We start from the raw sequence: 14,623 nt of genomic DNA on the forward strand, positions 1-14,623 counted from the left end.
ATCAATTGGCAAAGTACTCGGTCAGTTTGCAAGACAATGATCAAGTTGTTTTATTGTAAAACCCCAATGGATAACCAAATGGGAGGTTCGAACATGTTTATTATAGGTTTTGTTAAGTTCTTATAGTGCTACTGTGTGAGTAGACTGTAAGTAACTCCTCTCCCCATGCACAACCACCTTTATCAATACAAATTTTGCTTATCGAAAAAAAACCATTTAGATCACAGAACGATCTAACAACTCTCTAGATCACAGAACGATCTGTTGCAGCTATAATATACCAGACCACAAGACGATCTGGCAATGTGCATCACTTTCATCTTCAATTATTACGCACCCCATGTGTTTCCCCATGCGGAATTAATCTCTCATTAGATCGTCGCATAGAATAAGAACAAACCTAATGAGAGGGGGCTGCGTGGGGGACTAATATATACAACCAATATATATTATACACATGTCCAACACAACTCATCACATAACTATATCAAGACCTCAGCCAGGTCGCTCATATCAGACCTTAGCCAAGTCTTATATAACGGTCAGAGAAGTAAAAACAGACAATTATAACAATTTTGTAACGTACAACAGCCATGCACTCATTTAAACTCATTCAAGTCCCACATTAAAGGGATTTGACGGATGACCAAAGTTCATGGGATATAAATGAGGAGGGAAGGACTAATCAAGGGGGGAGAATTATATGTTTCTTCTCCCCTCTCCATCTTCTCAATGTCACATTCCCCATCTCCAAAATCGATCTCGATGAACTACGTCCGACTTGATTTGAGTTCGCTAGAGAACTCAATAGGCAGCTCGGAACGGAGTTCAGTCAAATCCAAAATCAGTCTTTACACATGGTATATCAACACCAACACCAAGTCACCGGAAGGAGGAAGGCTGTGAAAAATGTTTGCAAGCATGATAAGAGCAAGCCAACTATTTTTATTTTTATTTTCCTTTTAAGCAATCCCATGCATTATAACGCAAAGTTTCAGCAGACATTTAGTCATTTATAGTTGAACCAAAGATCAGGCCATGCATTAAGCTTATAAGTATGCTCTGAGCTAAATTGAAAATTAAATTGGGCCACGAAAATCTTTTAGAAACAAAACAGATCGACATCGTCACCTTTTCTTTCAGGGGAATACTTGTGTATAATCTTGAAATTTATTAACTACTAAGAATGAATCAGAAACACAATGGTAGTGTATGCAAGACGAAATGCTCAGCCAGTGAGCATACATTGGTTATCACAATTCCATAGTCTATGTCAATCAGTAATCGAAAGTCTTCTGATGAATTATTGAGTTTTTATTTTTATTTTATTTTTTTGGGCTGGGTAATGAATTATTTGAGTTGTTAAGTTTTATCACACCAATAAAGTTGTAAGGGCCTGTTTGATAAAATAACAGCCTTGAGCTTCCTATCTTCTATATATGGCCTAACCTTCTCTAAGATTTCTCCACTAACTGTCAAATTGTCAATCCGGAATTGCTCTTGGATGTTATAAATCGAGGAATATAATCAGAAGGTGATATGCCAACAACTGGTGTACGTGAGTCATTCAATGTACAGTTTCTCGACATGACAGTCATTGTAATGCTCTAATAATTGTTGAAGTGTACGTACACCAATAATTGGTTTCTTCCTATATATTGAGTGAAATGATAATTAAAATCTTCAACCAAAAGTCTGTCTACAATTAGTCACCTCAACATATATGCAGCAATGAAGAATAATATGGGTTCATACATTGCTTCAGAATACCTTAGTAGGATGATTCCCACAACGTGCTCATGGTGTTGGGAGGGAAGCAATCACAGCAAACAAGTAACCGTAGCTATGGCTATACTGTTTGTTGTTATCACCTTGTTTATATGGATGACAAAGTACTCAGCTGCGGCGATGAAATGCCAACTGCCGCCTGGTCCACGTGGTTTGCCATTGGTAGGAAATCTCCCCTTTCTTGATCCTGAGCTGCACAATTATTTTGCCAAATTAACCACCATATATGGCCCAATTTTTAAGCTAAAATTAGGCAGTAAGCTTTGTGTTGTCATAGGTTCTGCATCCACTGCTAAAGAGGTCCTCAAGGACAAGGACACCATCTTTGCAAACCGTAACACTCCCTCATCCGTAGTAACCCTCACTTATGGCGCTTCCGACTTGGTGTGGTCTGCTTATGGATCTCATTGGCGCACACTACGTTTGATATGTGCACAAGAGATTTTTTGTAAGAAAAACCTTGATTCACTTAATATACTACTACGCAGAAGGGAGATTCATCGGATGGTTAACTTTTTCTACTCCAGGATTGATACTCCTATAAATATTGCCGAGCAGATGCACCTTACAAGTCTTAATGTGATTTTGAGCATGTTGTGGGGAGGCACTCTAAAAACTGTGGAAATGAGCTGTACTGGCTTAGAGTTTCAAAAAGCGACCCGAGAAGCTGTTGAACTGATGTGGGAAACAAATATGACTGATTTTTTTCCTATCCTATCTAGATTTGATATACAAGGTGTAGTACGTCGAATGAGGAGAGTGTTCTTGTGGTATGATTGCATTTTAGAATCCATCATCAACCATCGTATTAAATTCAATCAAGCAGAAGGGATAAATAAAGGCAGTGATTTTCTGGACATCCTACTACAACATATGGACGATGGACATTCCAAAACGCCCATCACAATTATAAACGTCAAGGCGTTGCTTCAGGTATTTAGCTTTAAAGTCAACATGTTTAATCTTAATTTACATTTCTTAGTAGATGCTTGAAATGTTAAGTGCGCAGGTCTTTTATCCGTCTTTTAGAGCATTCCCAATGCAAACAACTCTTATTCGCCTCCACGTTAGCTCTATTTCTCCTATTTTCCACCATTTTGGTGAAAAACAAGGTGAGACTGCCAAATGCAAAAGTGACTATTATTCTCGGATAGGATGTTTGATTCCGTCTGATTGTAAAAATCGAAGAAATGTGCCCGGACGGAATGAAACATCCCGTCTGAAGTTTAAAAAAAAAACCGAAAAAACACGCGAGACGGAATGAAACATGCTGTCCGAAAAAAAACCGCATTTTTTTTTTAAAACACACAAGACAAATAAAACATCCCGTCCGAAGTTTCCAACTCAGCTACTATCTCGGTTGAAGGTTTCACTCTTGTTTTAATTTGGGAAAATAGTCACCTTGATATTCACCTTTCCATTGGGCAAAGGTTTTTGACCATTTGGAGGTGAATATTGTCACATCCCCTTGATATTCATCTGCATTGGGAATTGGGAATGCTCTTATATCCACTTTTATAAGAGCATTTGAATTCTCTTTGGAGGTGAAAATTTGTCCGTGTGAGTTACCCTTTGAATTCTCATGTTAAACCTTGTTTTTTCCTTCGCTTGTTGCAAGACTCCTTGTTATATACCATATGAAATAATGAGTTCTAATCAACAGGATCTAGTGTTAGCTGCTACTGACACTACGTCAACAGCAGTGGAATGGGCAATGGCTGAAGCAATGGCTAATCCAAAAGTCATGAAAAGAATTCGAGAAGAATTAGGAGAAGTTGTGGGAGAAAATAACATGGTAGAAGAGTCCCATGTACCAAAATTGCAGTATCTGGACGCTGTAATAAAAGAAACGCACCGTTTGCATCCAGTTGTACCTTTTTTAGTCCCTCGACGTCCAAGTGAATCTTGCACCATCGGTGGATACAAAATTCCAAAAGACGCACAAATCTTGGTGAACACAATGGCACTTCACAGGGATCCAGAAGCTTGGGAAAATCCCTTAAAATTTGAACCAGAAAGGTTTTTGCAAAATACAAATAACTGCGATTACAGTGGTAACAATGTCAATTTTATTCCTTTTGGTTCAGGAAGAAGGATATGTGCAGGATTTTCTCTTGCTGAAAGAACAGTTCCATATGCAATAGCATCACTTTTGCACTCATTTGAGTGGAAGCCAGCAGAAGGTGTTGATATTGATTTAACAGCAACAAATGGAATTGTTTTGAGGAAAAAAATTCCCCTTGTTGCTAGTCCTACACCACGGTTATCAAATACTGAGATGTATCTGTAATCATTTACAGTCTTCAGTATCAAAAACTCGGCGCATCCCCAAAATATGAATAATGTGTCCTGTCATCATGTAATAAAGTAAGCTATGGTACAACATATTTATGGCATTCCGCGTACGTGATTATCAAATACTTCTTTTTCACCTACTATCATATCAAGTAATCAAGTATACACTCCAAACATGTTTCAAGCTAATTAATGCACTAATTACAATGAATATCATAGAATATCTGCCCAAAGTTAAAGAAGTAACAGACTACCGGAAGGTAGTTGAGGTAGTTTTATCAGGTGGTAAATAAAAAAAGAAAAACATTTTTTTTCCTCCCCAATAGAGTACACAGCATTTTTGTTTATTTGAGAGTCAAAACATATTAAACAGGAAGGGAAAAGGAGCACTGGGATAATTAGATGTGTTAAACAGTGTTGCTGAGTTAGAAATTCCAGAACCATCTTAATTTTGCAGTCATTAACCTTATCGGCACCCACCTTCTTGACAAACTCCACCTTTGGAGTACTACTTGCTGCTACCACTTCAGAGTTCAGAGGCACCAACAAAAGTGCTTGGCCAGTTGAACAACCAAGGTTTCAACACCCCCACCTCCACCCACAATAAAGATGCTCTGAGCCTTCTTTAAAACCTCAGTTGCAGTTTGGAGTGCTAGTGCCAAGCTTTCCTTATCTTCTAGAAGTGGCTCCAATCAATGGAAACAAACTTGGAGCATCTTGGCCTGGTAAATGACCCATAGTTGTCGTTACTACATGAGATACTCTGTAAGAGCGTAGAGATGATATGAAAAGGAGTTACATGTATAAAATAGCTCATGGGCACTCCTGTTTACGAGAAAAATGAATCAGCAGAGCGGGAGGGAGATAAGAAATTTTTCTTACAAAGGATTCAGCAAATATATGTCCTAGAAATTCTTATAAAGGCTTCACTAAATGTCTAAATATATGGTAGTAGAAAAAAAAAATATATATAATCCACAAAATGTGCAAGGTAAATTGATTAATGTGGTTCACCACTCAGGCTAACTAAAAATATTAACTCCTGACTGAGTGACAGTAATAAGTCTATGTCTCTGGTCATCTGAATGGTACATGAGATACTCTGTAAGAGCGTAGAGATGATATGAAAAGGAGTTACATGTATAAAATAGCTCATGGGCACTCCTGTTTACGAGAAAAATGAATCAGCAGAGCGGGAGGGAGATAAGAAATTTTTCTTACAAAGGATTCAGCAAATATATGTCCTAGAAATTCTTATAAAGGCTTCACTAAATGTCTAAATATATGGTAGTAGAAAAAATATATATATATAATCCACAAAATGTGCAAGGTAAATTGATTAATGTGGTTCACCACTCAGGCTAACTAAAAATATTAACTCCTGACTGAGTGACAGTAATAAGTCTATGTCTCTGGTCATCTGAATGGTACATGAGATACTCTGTAAGAGCGTAGAGATGATATGAAAAGGAGTTACATGTATAAAATAGCTCATGGGCACTCCTGTTTACGAGAAAAATGAATCAGCAGAGCGGGAGGGAGATAAGAAATTTTTCTTACAAAGGATTCAGCAAATATATGTCCTAGAAATTCTTATAAAGGCTTCACTAAATGTCTAAATATATGGTAGTAGAAAAAAAATATATATATAATCCACAAAATGTGCAAGGTAAATTGATTAATGTGGTTCACCACTCAGGCTAACTAAAAATATTAACTCCTGACTGAGTGACAGTAATAAGTCTATGTCTCTGGTCATCTGAATGGTACATACTATTTTGTCTGACATTGTACTAGATCGTGATATTATATTAGTGTGCCTAGAGTCTATCATTTTCTGAAGAATGTATGGTCTCTGCCTCTCTGGTGAGAAAAGTGTAATGATAACATCAGACTGTGCCCTGATGAATAGAGTCAAGAAGGAACTTTCGTTTTACAGAGTCAAATAAATTTAACAGAACCGTTTTTTCTTAGCCCCCCCCCCCCCCAACCCCCCAACAAAACACACACACACACAAAGTCAAATTGGCGTGTGTTTTTTTTCAGTGTATTTGGGGGGGGGGGGGGTTCGTACGGCCATCTTTTCCCATACTAGTTAACCCATTTTCTTATTGCTTGACAAAAGATGGACGTAGAAGAGACTTCTTGAAGAAGCAATCCAGACTATGCAAACTATGAACAAGTGAACAACACTAACCTGCTTGAGTCATCTTATAGACTGCAGGCTGCAAATGTGAGAGGGATGCCGTTGGGTGGACCAGTACATACGCATTAGAAATTGAAATAGAGATGCAATAATCTCGCAACTTTTGCCGTAGCTCAATGACTGAAAAAATTGACGACATTTTGCATTCAGCTTCTTGTGCGGCCCTTTCCCAAGATTCAGCAAGGACCCTCAAAAGCGCATGCTCATATTTCGTTAGCCTGGATCTTTTCCAATGAGCAGCAGAGCATAGAATCATAGAATTTATTCAGTCCAAAAATCACAAGTCTTAACTCCTGACTATACTTCTCTTCAGAATGAAAACTTTTGAATGTCCCGTTTACTGAATTACGGTGGATATGCATATTAAGAGGCTTATTTATTTTCAACTCGTAAGAAACCTCAAATCAGTTGAACTCATAAATCGATGTTGCTAGCGACGTGCAATTGATAAATAAGTGATGTATTATTGATAAATAAATGACACCAATAACAGTATTAAAGCATGCAACACTCCATTTACATACATGCAATACTCAATTTACATACTCAATTCAGTTCCTGTGTGAATACAGACACTCAGAAATCTTACCAGATCTCAATAGCTTCTTCCACCGAGAGACGGGTTGAGATAGGTTAATAGAGGTCCTTGTACTAGTCTCAGAGTTCGTAGCTAATTTTGGTATGTACACAGATCAAAAACAGCAAAACAGAGAGATGCATAGCTCTTCACGTAACCGTATCGATGAGCTCCAGATTACCACTAAGAGTATCACCTCCTCTCTTTATCTCACCACTGATGCTAGTTAAAATCCATTCTACTTCCTTCATCTTAGCTTCAGGAGATCCCTGCACTGAAAATTCATGAACAATGCCATCAACTTCAATCATACTACAGCCTGGTACTGACTTCTTTATCCCTCTTTTATCCATAGATGCCCTTATTTTCTTTGCATCATCAAACCTATTAGCTTTGGCATATATATCAGACAAGATCACAAAGAATGCATGGTTCACAGGTTCGATCTCGATCAGATGACGTGCAACTCTTTCTCCCAACTCTACATTTCCATGCATCCTACAGCTTCCCAGCAACGCGCCCCAAACAAAGACATCTGGCTCCATAGGCATACTTCTAATTAGTGCTTCAGCTTCTTCAAAGAGTTCAGCCCGACCAAGTAAATCAACCATGCATGCATAGTGCTGAACCTGTGGCTTAATTGAGTAAACCTGTTTCATTTTATTGAAACACCAACGACCCTTCTCTACAAGACCTGAATGAGCACAGGCAGACAATAATCCAACAAATGTCACGTGGTTAGGTTTTGTCCCTTGCATTTTCATCTCTTCAAATAGCTCAAAAGCTTCTCTTCCAAGCCCATGGAGAGCAAACACTGATATCATAGCCGTCCATGCTAAAACATCCTTGTTATCTAACTCCTTAAAGACCTCTACCGCTCTTTCCACACACCCGCACTTCCCATACATGTCCACAAGTGCAGTTTTAATCACCATATCACATTCCAACCCATGTCTCTTCAAGTAACTATGCACCCATTTCCCCTGATCAAGTGCACCAAGAGAAGCACAAGCCGATACAACACTAGCTATCGTTATCTTATCCGGCCTAGCATTACAATCACCCAGCATCAGCATTTCATAAAAGAAATCTAAAGCCTCCTTAGGACGACCCCCTTGAACAAACCCAGTTATAATCGAGTTCCAAGTAATAACATTTCTCTCTTCCATCTTCATAAACATATCCAACGCTGCGTCAAGTGCACCCAATCTCAAATACCCAATAAGCAACGAATTCCAAGAAACAATATCCCTCACACACATTTCATCAAAAATCCGCCGAGAAGATTCCAAATCCCCATACATTGCATACATATTTACAACAGCATTCTGAACAAATAAATCCTTATCCAACCCAATCTCAACAATGTGGGCATGTACACTTGTACCCAAACCAACATCAACCCGTTGCGAGCATTCCTTTACAAGAAAAGGCAACGTAAGGTGGTCGGGTCTAATTCCTTCTCTAAGCATTTGCTTATAAAGAAGAAGTGAGCCATAAGAAGAAGTAGAAGTGTAAGTTCTAATCATGGCATTGTATACAAAGATATTGGGGTGCTCAATTTGTCGAAAAACATGGGTTGCGTAAGTAACAGAAGGTGAGTTAGAGAAGCAACAAGAAAAGAGGAGACGAGTTATGAGGAAGTAATGGTCGTGTTTGGAGAGATTGTGAGATGTTAAGATTTGTGTGTGGATTTGTTTTAACTGTTTTATGGACTTGCATTCGTGAATTAAACGTTTCAGAGAGTTTTTCAGACTATAATGAAGTGGTGGCGGTTCATGCATATTTCTTTTACTTGCCAGTTATTTCTGGTAATTAATATAGGTATTTGTTACTGCCGGACCCAATTTGTGGTGGGCGGACTAAAAAAAACGATTATTACAAGTGTGTCATTAGGTTCAAAAAATCCAAAAAAAAAAAACAATTATTACAAGTATGTCATTGATTCCCAAAAATTGAATTCGAAACCTAAACTTAAACGATTTTTGGAGTCGTTTGAAAGTTAGAATCTACTTATTTGGGACTTTTGGGACTTATTCCAAACGACTTACCCACACCGGGTCAAGAGCCCAAAAATGAACTTTATTTTTTTTTTTGAAGTTCAAATCCCAAACGCATACATGGCCACACCGTGCGGGTGAGTCCAAAACGATGTGGTCATATCGTTGGGATTCGGACTTATAAAAAATGGTTACACCGTTTTGATTTAGAAAAATCCCCAACGATATGGATTTTTGACTAAGTCTCTCTAACAATATGGTCACACCGTTTAGACTTAGTTCAAAACAATGGAAACATGTCGTTTGGGATTTGAACTTTGAAAAAAAATTCAAAATTACGCTTTTTGGACTCTTGGCCTAGGTGTGTAGAGGGTCGTTTTGGAATAAGTCCCAAACGGTGTGGCCAATCATTTGGGACTAAAGTCAAACGACCTAAAGGTCGTTTAAGTTGAGGGGTTCGATTCAATTTTTGGCAAACGACATACTCCAGAATAATTGTTTTTAGATTTTTCAAACCAACGACATCTTTGTAATAATTGTTTTTTTTTGGGAGTCCGCCCAACACAAATTGGGGTCCGGCTATATATATATATGAAATATCAAAATATACCGGCATATGAAACTATTGGGCCTTGGTAAAAGTCAGTTGTTCAGAAACACAATCAATGAATCAATCTGAGTTCTAATAATAAAAGAGTATGAGCTTGTTTAAAGGCTTCTTTGATTCTTTATCTGATATATTTGCTGCTCCTCCTTCCCAAAATATTAAATCAACGATGGAGAATTCACCAGTTGGTATTGGCACTCCAGTTTCAAACGAAAGAACTGCTTACAAACTCAAAGGCTACTTCGAATTGGCTAAAGAAGAAATAGCCAAAGCCGTTCGGGCCGAAGAATGGGGCTTGGCCGAAGACGCTGTTTCTCATTATAAAAACGCCCAACGTATTTTAATTGAAGCTAAAGATACTAGACCCCCTTCATGTATTTCCCCCAGGTAATTTCTTTAAATTTGTAAGTTAAAAGGAACAATTTTTAATTTATTTATTTGTTTATGTGATATATTATAGTGAACAAGAGAAGGTGAAGTCATATTATCAAAAGATAACTAAATGGCAAGGCCAAGTTTCTGAAAGATTGCAAGTTTTATCTCAGCGTACACTTGGCACGTCTTCAACGAGCAAGGTAAAGAGTGAGGACTAGTATAACTGACTTTGTATTATTTATTCACACATTGGTAATGTAGTTGACATTTACTATTGTGTTTTCACTAGACCACAATTGCCCAACAACCAAAGAGTGTGAAAGTGTCTACCGCGCGTAAAGATTTGGTTCAGAAACCTTCTGTTTCTGATAGAAACAATGTAACGGCGAGGAATCAGATGAACGTTGCTGGAAGCCCTAATAAGGCTAATCAAGAAAATACTAGTGCTTATGATACAAAATTGGTGGAAATGATTAATACTGCAATTGTAGATAGAAGTCCTTCTGTTAAATGGGACGACGTTGGTAAGAATTTTTTTAGCTTGTTTTTCTCTTCTGTACTTTCTATTCCGTTTTGTTGGAATAATTGTTCACACTTAACAGTACTAAGGCCTATCTCCAACTTCTCGTGCAGCTGGTCTAGAGAAGGCAAAGCAGTCTTTATTGGAAATGGTAATATTACCCACTAAAAGAAAAGACCTATTCACAGGACTTCGGAGACCAGCAAGAGGTATTGTCACAAAGTCTATCTACTTCATACAAGATGTTTTGTGGTACCCTAAATACTATATTTCCAGTGATAATTAGCTGGACATCCTTATTTATTCAAATATTTGCACCCTCTCTTTTGTTAGGTTTGCTCCTCTTTGGTCCTCCAGGTAATGGGAAGACCATGCTCGCCAAAGCAGTTGCTTCTGAATCAGAGGCAACATTTTTTAATGTTTCTGCCTCTTCTCTAACATCCAAGTGGGTGAGGCTCTGTCCCAATTTTCTCCCATTTGACTGCCGTATTGGCTTGTAAAAATGACATGTTAGATTGTTTCAATAAAAGAAGAGTTCTAATCAGCTTATATGCGCTGAAACAGGTTGGAGAGGCTGAAAAACTTGTCCGGACTCTTTTCATGGTTGCTATTTCAAGACAGCCATCTGTAATCTTCATGGACGAAGTACGTCACTCTGTTTTTTTTTCCCAGAGAAATAGTGTGGCATTACTGTCTATTTTGTCTTATCATCCGCACATATAGGATTCTTTATTTCTGTGATAGGTGTATATCCAAGTGTTCGATTTTCCGTCTTTCTTGTGTAACATCAGTACTTCATTAGTCTTCATATTAAGTAAATAATAAATTATATATAAGTAAATAAGAGTCACGGTTTGGGCACACCTAAGCTTGTGTAGGATATACATATACGTGCTTGATGCATAGGATTTCTGGTTAGAATTTGTAAAATCATGAGATGTCTTTCTATTTTTGGCTTGTAATCTGGTATTGCTCTCTACATGTTTTGCACATGTCTATTAGTGTCTATTACCAGCTTCAACAAGACACTAGTTTCTCTGTAATAGCTCTAGTACAAAAATTCTCTTGTTTAACTGTGATATCAACCTGATGCGATAGTTTGATGCCTGTTGAATGCTTTTTTGTTTTCTGCAAGAAGTTTATAAGTTGTTGTTCACAGATTGATAGTATTATGTCAACAAGGTTAGCTAACGAGAATGACGCAAGCAGGAGGTTGAAGTCAGAGTTCCTAGTTCAGTTTGATGGAGTCTCCTCTAATCCTGACGATCTAGTAATTGTCATTGGTAATGTATAGACTGATGGTTATTTTGTTTCCGAATTTCGAGTTATATCTCAGAATCTTTTTATGATTTATTTAGTACTTTTAATTTTAATGCAGGGGCAACTAATAAGCCGCAAGAATTGGATGATGCAGTCCTTCGAAGATTGGTTAGCATTCATTGACATGGTTCTCGGTTTCACTGTTACTTTCTTTCTCTGAATATCAAAATTGTACCATTATGTTTGTGCATATATCGATATTCTTTTACAAGAGTTCATGTGGAGAATTCACTAGTTGATAGTAGTTATGAATACATTAGTGAGTAAGTTGGAGCTGTACCATAGTTCAAAGAATTATGTGCAGATCGTCTTGGCTAATGTAAACATTCTATGCTTGATGGTCTTCTATACTGTACCGAACATGCCAGAACTCTACAATCTAACATTTTAGTAATACTTAGTGATACTTAATTTCATTTGTCACCTTGATCAGGTGAAAAGAATATATGTACCCCTACCAGATGAAAATGTGAGGAGACTTCTTCTCAAAAATAAACTCAAGGGTCAAGCATTTTCTTTACCAGGTAAGAGCGCGCTCAGATTTGTATGTAATTTTTATTCATGGTTCTGATGAAGCTTAATAGTTTGCCCATTTTCTGAAGTTTTGGGAATGTGGCATGCTTTCTTGATGTAAAAAGTGCCTGAGTTAGCACCCCAATCTTCTACATCTTCATGTCCAAACTTGAAGTATAAAAGTGTGTCAGTAGTTTTTATTTCTGAGATCTCACTCTCTTGCACATTTCTGACATTCAAAAACTCGGCCCTCCTGACAAACACCACTGCCACCAACGTCATTTTTGTGACTGTGTCGCAATGTAATCCTTCGTCCTATTTTCAGGAATCAAATTTGGCCCAAAGCCACTATTGCTTCCATCCTCATCTTTACCATCAAGTGTTGATATTCTTTTTTTCTGTTTCCACCAAGACAGATCCTATCAAACTCTTGCAAACCACAATGCTCAAGCAAAACAAGTACATTGTTTGAAGTTGGATTTAGTTGATACTAAACATGGGTATTCGTTGGATTTAGTTGAAACCGAATATGAACTAGTGTGGCGGCATTTGAATGGTGACTTGCAGTAGTGGTAATAGAGTGTCACTTTGTTCTCTCATTCTCATATGTATGATGTGCATGAAGTGTCTGACAAAAAGAGAAGCACCATGCTTCACCTCACCCTTTAATTATTTACTTTGGCTTGTCTGCATGCCTCGTTGCTTCCGAAGTACCCCAGTTTCACTCATGTGCTAAATCTACCAATATATCATATCTCCCTATATATCCTATTAGCAGTCACTTAGATATGCTGTGCTGATTCCCAGAAGGATCTCAAGATAATATGTATTCTTGTTCTTACAACAGGTAGAGATCTGGAGAGTCTAGTAAAGGAGACAGAAGGTAATAAATTTTAAGTATTTCATTTTTCCTTTAGTATTTTGCTCGTCTTGCTGACTTTGAATCCTATTCTCTTGTTTTTAAATTACAAAGGGTATTCTGGAAGTGATCTGCAAGCTTTGTGCGAAGAGGCAGCGATGATGCCGATTAGAGAACTTGGTAGTAATATTCTCACCGTTAATGCAAATCAGGTATAGGATCGCTATGCAGTACATTATTCTACTAAACTCGAATTGTCAAAAGCCTGACCAGGCAACTAGAATGAATTTGGTGTCTTTTTGGCAACCTTTAATGTGGAGATATACGAACAGCCATATGCAAAGGAACTCCAATATTTATAGTAATGCGTCTCAAACTAACAATGAGAATTATTTACCTCATTGGTAAAACTAGATCTTAGGAATGACGACTATAGATCTAGCCTTTAAGTTTAATTCTTTATAGTATGGTCCTTGTGCTGCCTATATGCATGATTATAATTCATATAGACTGCATCCTATATGCATGATTATAACTCATATAGACTGCATAACCGTGTCTGGATTGGGAACATGAATCTATTCAGAAAGAACATAAACTGCCCATTGTTGGATATATTAGAAAATATATTTGCATCAACTCATGTCACCCTCCTGCTCCATGGTTTCAGGTCCGGCCATTGAGGTACGCAGATTTCCAGATAGCAATGACCGTCATTAGACCCAGTTTGCAGAAAAGCAAGTGGGATGAACTTGAAAAGTGGAATCAAGAGTTCGGCTCCAGTTAGATTTCTGATAGAAGAGTCTACAAAATCACATTTGGACATCTAGACAGCCAAATAGTTTATGGGCATCCAGCCGAAAGAAGATAGTAACTTTGAAGAAATAGTACCTTTGAAGAATTCAAATGCCAATTGGATGGTTTACATAATATAGATGTATACAAAAAGTGAACTGCAATACTTTATCAATGAAATACTGAATTCTGAAGTCGAAGATGTTATACCTCGTGTAAATATTAGCTTCTTCACTAAAAATATTACTCAAATTTGATGGCTATTCTATGTACCAAAGCCTCGATATGAACAAGCATGTCCATGTTTTTCACGGTTGGCTAGTATCGCACAAGATTGGGATCAAAAGAAAGCCAGGTTCATCTTGGAATTTACCTAATCATGGGAGCTTCTTGATTTTGTGTACTGCATGTTTTTTCTTATTTATATAATTTTTTTCAACATTTTCGTTATCTGTCTTCAAATGCTGATTCAAGTACGCTAACTATGGTGAGGGTGGATTGGACAAAGGTAAGAATACAGCCAAAAGCCATTTCTGCATTAAAATTGTTAGAAAGGGGTATGTGGATGGATTGTGCTTTTGATGGTTCTTGGAGAGTGCTGCTCTTTCAGTTGAGCAAACGAGAAATCTGATCAATGAGCACTAGGAGTGATGTGCAGACTGCAGATTGGGCTTTGACTGGATTTCATGTTCTTCAACCTGGCTGAGTTTAATTACTCATCTCAGTGGATGTGTTCTGTCTTCGATGCACCATCCATTCGGCATTGTT

At 37.7% G+C, this 14,623-nt stretch overlaps 2 protein-coding genes and 1 pseudogene across 8 annotated transcripts; 2 read left to right on the plus strand and 1 right to left on the minus strand.

Annotated features, from left to right (window-relative positions):
• Window positions 1-1,544: 1,544 nt before the first annotated feature.
• LOC147513893 (flavonoid 3'-monooxygenase CYP75B137-like) lies at window positions 1,545-4,184 on the plus strand. The gene is made up of 2 exons (XM_086597218.1): window positions 1,545-2,721; window positions 3,452-4,184. The coding sequence occupies exons 1-2, from the start codon at window positions 1,732-1,734 to the stop codon at window positions 4,076-4,078; spliced, it is 1,617 nt and encodes a 538-aa protein (XP_086453344.1). The 5' UTR covers window positions 1,545-1,731; the 3' UTR covers window positions 4,079-4,184.
• A 62-nt stretch (window positions 4,185-4,246) lies between these two features.
• On the minus strand, window positions 4,247-8,669 carry LOC147513894 (pentatricopeptide repeat-containing protein At5g66520 pseudogene; annotated as a pseudogene). 5 transcript variants are annotated; one of them, XR_015215735.1, is made up of 3 exons: window positions 6,879-8,669; window positions 6,281-6,513; window positions 4,247-4,805 (listed from the first exon to the last, which is right to left on the minus strand). The product of XR_015215735.1 is annotated as a pentatricopeptide repeat-containing protein At5g66520 pseudogene, transcript variant X2 (transcript). The 5 variants fall into 5 exon arrangements; XR_015215737.1 differs by having other exon boundaries at window positions 4,247-4,846; XR_015215734.1 differs by having other exon boundaries at window positions 4,247-4,908.
• An 818-nt stretch (window positions 8,670-9,487) lies between these two features.
• LOC147513895 (AAA-type ATPase family protein) lies at window positions 9,488-14,116 on the plus strand. 2 transcript variants are annotated; one of them, XM_086597220.1, is made up of 12 exons: window positions 9,488-9,860; window positions 9,934-10,048; window positions 10,138-10,372; window positions 10,482-10,577; window positions 10,726-10,817; window positions 10,933-11,013; window positions 11,528-11,651; window positions 11,747-11,796; window positions 12,122-12,212; window positions 13,049-13,084; window positions 13,175-13,272; window positions 13,731-14,116. In XM_086597220.1, the coding sequence occupies exons 1-12, from the start codon at window positions 9,565-9,567 to the stop codon at window positions 13,845-13,847; spliced, it is 1,431 nt and encodes a 476-aa protein (XP_086453346.1). In that variant the 5' UTR covers window positions 9,488-9,564; the 3' UTR covers window positions 13,848-14,116. The 2 variants fall into 2 exon arrangements, with proteins under 2 accessions (XP_086453346.1, XP_086453345.1); XM_086597219.1 differs by having other exon boundaries at window positions 9,501-9,860; window positions 10,702-10,817.
• The last annotated feature ends 507 nt before the right edge of the window (window positions 14,117-14,623 follow it).

Source organism: Coptis chinensis, chromosome 3 (assembly GCF_015680905.1).
Source record: "Coptis chinensis isolate HL-2020 chromosome 3, ASM1568090v1, whole genome shotgun sequence".
In the NCBI taxonomy this organism is placed as follows: Eukaryota; Viridiplantae; Streptophyta; class Magnoliopsida; order Ranunculales; family Ranunculaceae; genus Coptis; species Coptis chinensis.